The 11,361-nt window shown below is 38.1% G+C and overlaps 3 protein-coding genes across 3 annotated transcripts; 1 reads left to right on the top strand and 2 right to left on the bottom strand.

Annotated features, from left to right (window-relative positions):
• Positions 1 to 862: 862 nt before the first annotated feature.
• On the top strand, positions 863 to 2,783 carry LOC113292617. Its single transcript, XM_026541497.1, has 3 exons — positions 863 to 887; positions 1,648 to 1,944; positions 2,024 to 2,783. Exons 2-3 carry the CDS (start codon positions 1,660 to 1,662, stop codon positions 2,654 to 2,656), a joined length of 918 nt encoding a protein of 305 aa, XP_026397282.1. The 5' UTR covers positions 863 to 887; positions 1,648 to 1,659; the 3' UTR covers positions 2,657 to 2,783.
• Positions 2,784 to 3,041: 258 nt separating this feature from the next.
• LOC113294534 lies at positions 3,042 to 6,334 on the bottom strand. Its single transcript, XM_026542927.1, has 5 exons — positions 5,788 to 6,334; positions 5,450 to 5,707; positions 5,018 to 5,349; positions 3,639 to 4,074; positions 3,042 to 3,248 (listed from the first exon to the last, which is right to left on the bottom strand). The coding sequence occupies exons 1-5, from the start codon at positions 6,280 to 6,282 to the stop codon at positions 3,042 to 3,044; spliced, it is 1,728 nt and encodes a 575-aa protein (XP_026398712.1). The 5' UTR covers positions 6,283 to 6,334.
• A 3,835-nt stretch (positions 6,335 to 10,169) lies between these two features.
• On the bottom strand, positions 10,170 to 10,718 carry LOC113294533. Its single transcript, XM_026542926.1, has one exon. It carries the CDS (start codon positions 10,716 to 10,718, stop codon positions 10,170 to 10,172), a length of 549 nt encoding a protein of 182 aa, XP_026398711.1.
• Between the last annotated feature and the right edge of the window lie 643 nt (positions 10,719 to 11,361).

Raw genomic sequence — 11,361 nt, 5'->3', positions numbered from 1 at the left:
TGTTTGATATGCATCTGTTTCAAATTTATTTTGTAATTAGTAGAAACATATTTATGTTCTATCAAAAAATCCTATGAAGCAAATATGACGAACACTTTTTTTTAGTCTCTGTTTTGTTGTCTGATATCCATCTGTTTGTTTTGCAGGATTGTAACATGGAAAAAATTGGTATAATTTCTGGATAAGGCAAGAGAACTCAGTGGTGTGGCTCATGTTTGTTGTATTGACACTGTTTTATTCTTTTTTTTCATGGATTAGTCACTTTGTATTCTTCTGCCCGAAGCTCCATGAATAAAATAATTTTAATATGCAGTTACAGATGTATCACAAATTCAGTTTATTTATGGGTTTTTGGTTTCTCACAAATTACAGAGGTCGGGATAATTAGTAGTAGGTTCATAATTGGCGTTGTTGTAACTATCTTCATCTTAATCCAGGCACACTTCTGTTTTATTTTGTTATGATTTTCAAAGATCATTATCTCTAATCAATGTGTAACTTGGAGTGTATTAGTATCTGCACAGAAGCAAAAAATATTGATAAACAAAGAAGTGGGGGGTAATGGTGGATATAAGCAGCTGAACTCCTAACACGGGATGGTAATAAACTAATACTATACTTCAGTAAAGAATGTTGGTTAATGAGCATCAAAGACTAATGAGCATCATGATGCAACTTGCGGCCAATATGGTGATGAAAACTTGGATGATATGATGGCATTTGCAGAAATAGAAGCTGCAGAAAAAGCATTACCAAACACATGATGGGAAAATGGTGGCTTAGCATTTTAGATTTCCTTCTTGAACATTTAGTATTCTTAGAGCAACCACAGTCATGACCAAATTTGGGGACTATACCCAAATTTGGTCCCAAATTCAGCCGCAGTGGTACTGACTAAAACCATATTTAGTCCAGTTAATTAGGGTTTGCGACCAAATGTGGTCGCCAACCGAGACTAAAATGATTATAGTGGGACGGAAGTATAGTGGGCGTATGATTTCAGACGGAAGTATAGTGGACGCTCCACATCGGGCGTACTTATAAATAACGTATGATAATGGGGCGGATGTATATAGAGCGTTTGAGTTAGGCGTTATTATAAACACCGCCGGGCCATACGTAGATAAAACCTACGCCCCATAGCAGACGCAGTTATTAAAAACGCCTGGTTTGGACGCAGTTACTAAAAGCGCCTGCTCCGGGCGCATGTATTATGACCGTATGCGGGAGACGGACGTATTATTAACGTCTGTGTGAGACGCATGTTTTATGGGCGTATGAGTGAGACGCATGTTTTATGGGCGTATGAGTGAGGCGCATATATTACGACCGTATGGAGTGGGCGCATGTTTTAGAAGCGTCTGGGATGGGCGCATATATTAGGACCGTCTGGAGTGGGCGCATGTTTTACGAGCGTCTGGGACGGACGCTCGTATTATGAGCGTTTGTTCGGAGCGCATGTATTACGAGCGTCCGTTACCAGGCGCATGTATTACGTGCGCCAACGGTTATATTTTGGAATTCTGATTTTGGTTTTCTGATTTTCCGACCGTTTGATAGATTGCAACGGCTCTTTCGTATATCTATATATAGCATTTGACAAACTTATTTCTGCATAATCTTATCATTTATAATTTCTATTTCAAGAAATATAGAAATATGGCACCACGAGGTCCCAATTTTACAACAGAAGAAGATACAATGATATGTAGAATCCATTTAGCCATATCTCAAGATTCTGCTACCGGAACCGATCAACCAGAAAGAGTATTATGGAGTCGGATCAAAGATAAGTTGGAAGAAGCCCTGCCTTGTAAACCAAAACGTACTTGGACTTCTATCCAGAGTCGATTTCAGGGAATCAGTAGACAGGTTTCACTTTATTCTGCAAAAGTGTTGGAAGTTGATGGTGAATATCATAGCGGATGGAATGAAGTCTCGAGGGTAAGTAATCGTCAATTTTTGCACCCTTAATAATTATATACATGTAATTGGAACTGATGAGTATTGAAAATAATAACAGGTTGAAGAGATAAGAAAGCGATTCAAAGAAAGTAATGGTAACAAAAAATTTAAGCACGAAGAGTGCTACGAAATTCTAAAAGATAGTATCAAATATTCAGGACGGTCGACGTTTGTGTTTGATTCAGGCCAAGAAATGGAAGATTCTCAGAGTGGTGAGGAAAACGCTGATATTGAGGAAACAATTCCAGGCGAGTCCAGTGATGATCTAGATATTGGAGATATAGAGAACACACGTAAGCGTCAGTTGGGGAAGAAAGCATCGAAACAACTAAAGAAAACAGGGAGAGCAAAATCCAATGCCCAGGAGGAAATGCTAGAGGATATAATTAAGGAGCAGCAAAGTTTCAATGAACATTACAAAGCACAATCACTAATGAAGATGGGACAGAGACAAGCTGAGTTTGAAGCAATACAAGCTAAGTCTGCGGCAAAGTTTGCGGCGATACAAGCTAAGTCTGCGGCAAAGTTTGCGGCGAAACAAGCTAGGCAAGAAAAACTCGATTTAAAGAAAGAAGCGGACGATGACTTGGCCATAATGTTGAAGGATGTCTCTACATTGGACACTGTAACAAGAGAGTACTTCGAACTTCGAAAGATGGAAATACTACAACGCAAAAGAAACCAATCTTAAAGCATGACCGAATTAGTTGAACCTTAATATTTATCATTAATAAAAAAATTAGTGAGTTTTAGTCAATTTTAGTGAATTTTAATTTTTATATGATAAATAGTACATTAGTAAGCAACGTTACAACATATTTTCCGATGAAGAAATACGATACAACATATTTCCATCCCAACTTAATAATTATCTCCAAAATTTGACCATATGTGTTCGATTAAATCTTGACGCAAGCGAAAATGTGTTTCTTTATTGTGTATAGCATGACGCCGATGTGCAGCTCTCATTCTGGAAAGTTCCTCAGTACCTACCCTCGATATATTCACCGGTGCCGACCTGCTACGTGAGTCATATTCATGTGGCCAATCACCGGGAAGACGCTCATCCTCCACTATCATATTATGTAAATAATAACCGTTTTCATTATATAGGCAAGCACATCCGGGTTCCACATTCGTGCAGGTTGTTTGACAATGGCAAATTGTTGTTGCAGTACACCAAATCCACGCTCTACATCTTTCCGTGCTCCCTCTTGCATCGATGAAAATTTATATTTTTTCGGTGTATCTGGTTGTTTAATGGCCATCACAATAGTAGCAATCTGTGGATAAATGCCATCACCGAGATAATATCCCATATCATATGCATGCCCGTTTACTTCAAAGTTCACCGGTGGTGTTTTCCCGTTGATAAGTTTTCGAAAAATATAAGAACGATTCATTACATTAATATCATTGCAGGAGCCGGGCATACCAAAAAACGCATGCCAAAACCAGAGATCATGTGACACCACTGCCTCTAGCACAATACTTTCACTCCCTTTATACGCGGTGTATACTCCTGATTCTGCTGACGGACATCTATCCCATTTCCAATGCATACAATCCACGCTCCCCAGCATCCCAGGAAATCCCCTGTCTTTGTTTTCTTTCAGCAACAGTTCAACATCACCCGCAGTTGGTGAGCGTAAATATTCTTTCCCATATAATACCACAATCGTCTTGCAAAACCGACGGGTTGCTTCTAAAACGGTGGTTTCTCCAATGCGTAAATACTCATCTATTGCATCTGCTGCACATCCATAAGCTAACATTCGGATTGCTGCAGTTACTTTCTGATGAGGGGATAATCCAAGAATGCCACAAGCATCTCTTTTTTGAGCAAAATAAGGATTTCTAGACACCACATCTGCCAATATTCGGTTGAACAATTCTCGCCGCATTCTGAATCTCCTACGAAATATGTTAGCTGGGTAGGTGGGGTTGTCAGAAAAGTAGTCATTCCAGAGAAGTATATCTCCGGCTTCACGATTTCTTGGTATTTTTATACGAGTATGAGACCATGTCATACTTGTAATGGCAGTTCCCAAACTAACTGCTAGATTATTTCGGCTCAATGCAACCGCATCTTCATCTGATGAGTAAAAGCTGTTATCAGAGATCGCAGAAGAAGAAGTAGAAGAAAATTCGGAGTCCGAAGAAGAAGAAGATTCAGCGTTATTGTCACAGTATTCCATTGGAATGTATAGTTTGAGAAGTGATTGGGAGAGTTCGAAGAAGAAGAATATTTGCAGTGTTGGTTTGTATTCACCGAGATATGTAGTATTGGTTTTATAGACACATGATAGACACTTATGGCATTGCAGATTGAAAATGCGAGTGAAAAGAATTGACACTGCAAAGACTAAGACTATAGCTAAAAAGAAGCGACACTGACCGATTGAAAATGAAGGCTTAAAAAGAAATAACACTAATTAAACTACAAGTACCGAAACGGAGGCTGAAAAGAAATCAACATGTCAGAATGAAAATGGAGTCTGAAAATGGAGGCTAAAAAGTAACCCTATATAGAGATAACATACGCACTTTGTAGGAGTATCCAAAGTGGAGGCTAAAAAGTACATATCCAAAGTGGAGGCTAAAAAGTACATATCCAAAGTGGAGGCTAAAAAGTTACTTATTCATCAGTAGGAGTATGCGATGGTGTTTGCCGTGGTGGGATAAACGTCATTCTCGGATGGGGGTTAACAGACGACATTGTTGATGCTTGACTCACTGGAGCCCACACCGCTGGTGGGATAGTTTCAGAAAAACTGCCGAATCCAATAGGGGGACGCGGCGTTTGTTGCATACGGAATTGCATCTGATCCTCCAGGTAATTGTTACGAGCTGCAAGGCCTCGTATTACTTCATCTTTTGCCTTTAAACGTATCATCCTGTCTTCCGTTTCATATAATACAAACTCGCGAAACGCACGATTAAAATCGGCATGTTCTTGAACTAGATTATAAGCTTCAGGCTGTCGTTTAAAAAAAAATAATTAAGAAATGAGATTACCATATATTTTAATATAATGACGGGATGTACTTACGTATGATAATTGTTGTGTGGTGGTGGAATAGGTACATGCTGAGCAGGTCGTTGAATAAGGTGTTTAACACGGTCACCATCAACCCCGTGTAATTCAACTACCCAATCGACTTTGGTCACGAATTGATGGAAGTTAGTTACATGTCGCCAATATCGCAGATACATATTATATGAAACAGCTTTCACAAACATATTTGCATCTACCCATCCAGCTTCTTTCACAAGTTTTGCTTTCTCATGACTGACCTCGCCAATTTTAAATGGTGGATTTCTAGGAATTCCAAAAGTAGGATGATTTTGCCTCCAAGATCGTTCTCCTAGGTACCACATATTCTGTCAAATTACCAGTAATCAGAGAAAATAAGTTCTTCAACTGAGGATAAAATGATAACTTTGAAGTAATAATGTTCATAAAAACAAAGTACTAACTGACCTTGCCAATCCAAGTAAATATAACCCTTTTGTTTGAAAGCTCCACAGCCCTGCGACCAACATCAGAGTCAAGAACACCAATGGCGGATTCCCACGGTCTCCATGTCACGATGTCTGCAGTCAACTGATTAAGCGCATTCCTACAGTGAACAATATCGATAGTCTTTTTCTTCGCTTTCCACCGGGAAGTTCTTGGCCATTTTTCTTCACTAGTTGGGTCGCACGGTCTACATATGCCCAGATATTCATATCCCCAAAACTACTCCATCATAACCAACCAAATAAATCAACTGCCAAAAAATATACATTTAAATGAAATAAAAATAAATAATAATTTACCTCTAATATTTGGAACGGCCCAGATAATGACTTCTGTCCCCTACCAGATGCGTTGAGTGCCACATACAATTTTGCAAAAGCAGGACCACCCCAGTCATACATATCAACTGCATTTAGATCCTCAAAAGCAGCTAACCAAGCCGCATCAATGTAGTTCTTTGCATTGGAAAAGAAAAAATTTCCCAAAACATACATAAAAAAGGCCCTCGCCACTTTTTCTGCTAGTTTGTCATCCAAATTAGCTGCAACCAAGATATCTTCTTTGAAATACGTAGTCAAAAATTTAATTGTGATTGCATCTGAAATCCACTGTGCCGGGGGGCGTTTTTTTCCAGAGATTGGGGGATCTTCATAATCTAAGGGTTCTTCTATTTCTGGAAAAACATGCTCACGGACATAATCAAATTTGTACTTGACTGGGTTATACGGAACATCATCCCCAATTCCAATACTCAATCCTGTCAACACTACCCAATCAAGCGGCGTGAATCCCATTTCACCAAAAGGGAAGTGAAAAGTATGCGTTGTATCCCACCAACGTTCAACAAGATAATCAATCACGTGGGTGTGATGCTTCTCCTATTTCCATGGCTAATAAACGTCCCCATCCTGCCTTGTCGATAATGTATTTAATTTTTGGACTATGTTTTGTTATCTCCTTATAATAAACAATGACCGAAAAGAGTGAACCACGATGTTGGTACCTGAATTTTGGATCGCTTGAATATGTAATATCTGTAGAAGCGTGTTTGTCACTATCTTCCAGGCAATTGTAGTTATCTAGGGATACCACGGACGGTGTTGTTTCATCTTCGCTATCTTCATCGAACCCGGTATCTGGAACTTCCAAATCTCCAACATTAGGGTCTATTTCAGGCTCCATTGGACCTTTACCTTTGCGTTTCTTATTATTCATCTTTTTTCCTTGTGCAAATCTCGACGTTATTCTGCTCAACATCTGAGCACGATATAAATACAAGTTAGTAATTGTTTTTTCTGAGTTTACAGCATCCATAAAAAGTTCTATTCTATATTATAGAAGATCAAAATTTACAGTATAGAAAATCCAAAAAATTTACAGTAAATAAACCCCAAGATTATATTTTATTTACTTACAGTATAGAAGATCAAAAAAATTTACAGAAAAAATCTAGACACCGTCTTTATAATACAACTGTTTAACATTTTGTATCTCCCCTTTGTGAGCAACAACAATTCATGTTTAATGGATTTCAGTGAACTTAGTCTATCAGTAAAATTATTCTATCAGTGAAGATCAACAACAACATTTTGTATCTCCCCTTTGTATTCTATCAGTAAAATTATTCATACATAATCAAACAAACAAATTATTCATATTCTATCACTCAAATCATTCTATACATAATCAAACATAATCAAACAAAGAACAGTAACAGTAACCTCATGTTATATGGTTAATGAAATCAAACAAACACGGTTATGCTTAATGAAATCAACATGCAATCCACTCATTCCACCCAAAAACAGCCTAATTAATCATACCTTTAATCTTCAATCCAACCAAAAACAAATTACCCAAAAACAAATCATACCTTTAATCTTCAATCAAATTTCCCCGCACCCAATTAACGAATAAGATTACTCGTTTCTTTCGCAAGAACTCGTTTCCCCGCACCCAATCAAATTTCCGTCACATTCGATTTAGGTTTTGCCCTAGATGTTTTCGTCTGTTTTCGTCTTTTTTTTTTCTTCTGTAAAAACTGTTTATGTAAAAGGAGGAGGAGAAGAAGATAATCACGTCTATATCCAGACGGATTTTCCGTGCACGCCTCACTCAGACGCACGTATTACAAACGCTTGATTCAGACGCATGTATTACAGACGTCCCACTCAGACGCTCGTATTACAACCGTCCCTCTCACACGAACGTATTACAAACGTCCCACATAGACGCAGGTATTACAAACGTTCCACTCAGACGCTTCTTCTATAAACGTCTCACCCAGACGCATAATCCATTAACGCCCGAAACATACGCATAATCCATTAACGCCCGAAACATACGCACTTTATATCTCCGTACGAGTGATACGCACTTTTCATCTCCGTCCCAGTAGACGCACTTTCCATCGCCGTCCCATATCCGGCGTTAGTTATACTTGCGCCTCAATCAAGCGGGCATTATACCTCTGTTTCATTCAAACGCATAATAAAAATCCGCTTCATCAACAGACGTGAGTATAAGTTACGTCTGGCATCGGGCGTTAGTGTAAGTTACGCTTCACCAAATTTGGTGTTATCCCACTGCGCTTGGGTCACCCAAAATACCAAAAATTTTTGGTTTTTAGTCTGGCTTTTGGTATTTGGTCCGTTTCATGACTGTGGTTGCTCTTAAGACACCTTTACTTTTATTTGTTAAGTAGAATTTGAGATTTTTTTATGCAACATTTTGTTTTCTTATGCAAATTCTTATTGCTTTGGTATCCAAGTTATGACAACTTATTAAACTCACCAATTTCTAAACTACTGATGTCATCTTACAATTCTATATGCAAACACTTGGGTCGCTCACCTTCTTTCCATTTCATATTCAGCTTAATTGTATATATGTTCAAAGCCACAGAAGTTTCAAGGTTTGCTGCATGGAAATAACGCGACACCAAAAAAAACAAAAGAAATGCATTAGAATAGGGCGCGGCCAGGCGAAGCCGAGCGATGCCATATCAAAAACAATGCATCTGCACGGGCGAGGCAAAGTCGAGCCACACCAAATCAAAAAAATAATCTAAGCGACGGGGCGAGGCGAAGCCGAGCCACACCAAATCAAAAATCCTAAGCGAATGCGCGGGGCAAAAGCACATCACACTAAATAAAAAATATGGTTAAAAGAAAAAGAAGCCCGGTGCGTAGCACGAGCATAAATCTAGAATATGAACGGATACTTGCTTTTCCAATGATATTGCCACTGAATGGTCAAGTTAATTTTTCCTAATGAATACGAAGATCGCCAAGCGTCCACAAGAATGACGTGGATGCATTCCCGTTTGGGTTATTAAGTTCTGCTAGGGTTCGTTTGTAACGACTTCCAATCAATTTAAAGGACTTGGGCGAGGCGAAGCCGATCTTTACCAAATCAAATGGGGACTTGGACGAGGCGAAGCCGAGCTTTACCAAATCAAAGAAAAAGACAGTGATGCATTGTATTTGTAGTTGTAGATTGAATTGGTGAACCAAGTTTGCGCATGGACACAAAATCTAGTTATTAGTAATTGACTGAATCATTGGATATAATAAAGAAATTACCAAGCGCCACTTCTTTAGCAATTGAACCATATTTCTTTCGGTTGCCTAATAATAGTACCACAAAATCTGGGGATTTGTCTCTTAACTACTTAGTGAAGAAACATTTGAAATTAACCGATCAAAACTAAAATGAAAATGTCTTCGTAATTCTGGTGTCATAGTAGTGGACGACATACTATATAAGTTGCCCAGACTACATTAAACTAGGTAAAGTAATGACTCGAGAGAATCACGGTTACAAAAGCCTGACAATCTCACAGAAACAAGTCCAGATAGATATTTGGTCAGGCAGTCGGCATTAGTTGTCATCAAACTTACAAGCTACAACAACTATTTCCTTCAATTATTTGCAGATGGGGATGGAGTACTGGAAGATTATGTAATCCAAGAAGCAAAGACTGTGCACCAGAGGATGGAAGTGGTAGTGGGTCTCTTTCGACTAAATGATAAGATGATACTTATTATTTTTCATTTGGAATCACCTTTTCACGCATAATAATCCATGCTGCTGTTGGTATCATCCAATCATCCGCTCAAAATAAACTACTATGCAGATAATGTATATGGATTATATTCCATTTTCATCCAGTAGAAGAAGTGGGTTCAAAGTAGCTTTCACTCAGATCTTCGATCTTAAAGTAGGGATGAGTCCACACTACATCCAACTTCCATCAACTTCAATACCCTGCTACAATCATTGACTCATTTTATGTTGTGTGCGTACCATTAGATAAAAGAGTTCTTCTAAATATCCATAAAATAACTATGTTTTTCATCCTTCTCGTAAATTAACAGGAAACGATCCAAAGAATAATTTTTAACAGTTATCCGTCATGGATACAAAATACCATGAGCAGTAAGACCACCAATCTAGTGGTAGTTACTGAAATCATACGGCCATGAGACATATACACAAAGCTGGATAATCCTTTTGCTGCAGATAATCCAAGAACGGAAAAAAAATATAAACTAAAATAGTAATCCATATATTGAACCAATTCTTGAATTGTGTTTATTTCCCAAACAAAAACAGATTGGTTTTTGTTCAAAATTTGAAGTACGTACAATTATTAGAATCAAGCTGAACCATTTTTATCCTAAAGATCATCTGCGGTTTCGGAAATGCTTGCCAAATTAGGCCTCCATATGCGGCTTCGATCATGTCGACTTCTTCGATGTCTTTGAGTTGAGGAAATGTTCTTCTCTGACAAAATCTCAGTCAAGTACTGATCAGAGGATATAAGAAACTTTGAATTCATGGAGCAAGCTAAATTCGGGTGTTTTCCGCTACTACTACTACTACCTTGTTCTTCTCTCTTAACAATATTGATCTTCATATTATTATTGTCTGGCGCGGGTCTGGCTCGAGCTTTACGCGGCAATAACGACATGGGTACTAGAAAATAAATCTTACCACGCTTTAGCTCAGCATCCCGCGACATGATTATAATCTTTTGAACACTACCTTCTTCAGATGGCAATGCAGATCTTCTTACTACATGTTTCGGGTTCAACTTCATAAGATCACCTGCTCGAATTATCTCGCTGAATTCTTCGACTTGCCCGTTTGAATGAATAACCCGAATTACGTCTAGAGATCCGCATGGTAGAATGCAAGATATGCAACATCTTATGCTGTTTTTCATGGCTGATCGCTTCTCTTTAGGTGTCTCTCTCTCTTTATATATCTATCCTCCAGATAAGAAGACTTGAAATGATGCAGAGATTGATTACTTATAGAGAGCGCGTGTGCGAGAGATATAGAGATGGAGAGATGGTAGAAGTTAGCTCTGATAAATGACTTGTGACTTCATCTATATTTCTCTATAATATATGAGAGAATGGGTATCAAGAAAAGTTTGATAAGCAATGAATGCTTTAAGTGTGTACTTTATTTAATTACAACTCAAATCTCTCCTCTATTAAGGCCGGGAAATACATGAAGAGCTAGCTAGGTAGCTAGTCTTTGCTTCAATAATTGAAGTGTGTACTTATTATTATTTTGATTTCTCTATTTAGATATCATTTTTCATCATATAGAGGCATACCCTACATGCTACCACCCTTAACTTTAATAATGTTGGAGGAGTAGAGATGTATGGGTGACACATGCTACTAATCCATGATATAGTTACAATCAAGTATGGCTCCAAATGTTATTTTTCAAATATTTTAAGGGTTTGTTTTGCAAAGAGTTGATTAAAAATATGTTGCTCAAACAAAACCATTTCAATTTGTCTCTCCTTTTATGTTTAGGTTAATTGTTCATGTGTTCTTGTGATCAATGTA

This window comes from Papaver somniferum, chromosome 7 (assembly GCF_003573695.1).
Source record: "Papaver somniferum cultivar HN1 chromosome 7, ASM357369v1, whole genome shotgun sequence".
Taxonomy (NCBI): domain Eukaryota; kingdom Viridiplantae; phylum Streptophyta; class Magnoliopsida; order Ranunculales; family Papaveraceae; genus Papaver; species Papaver somniferum.
The sequence above is the reverse complement of the archived record's forward strand: the minus strand, read 5'-3'. Positions and strand labels throughout refer to the sequence as shown.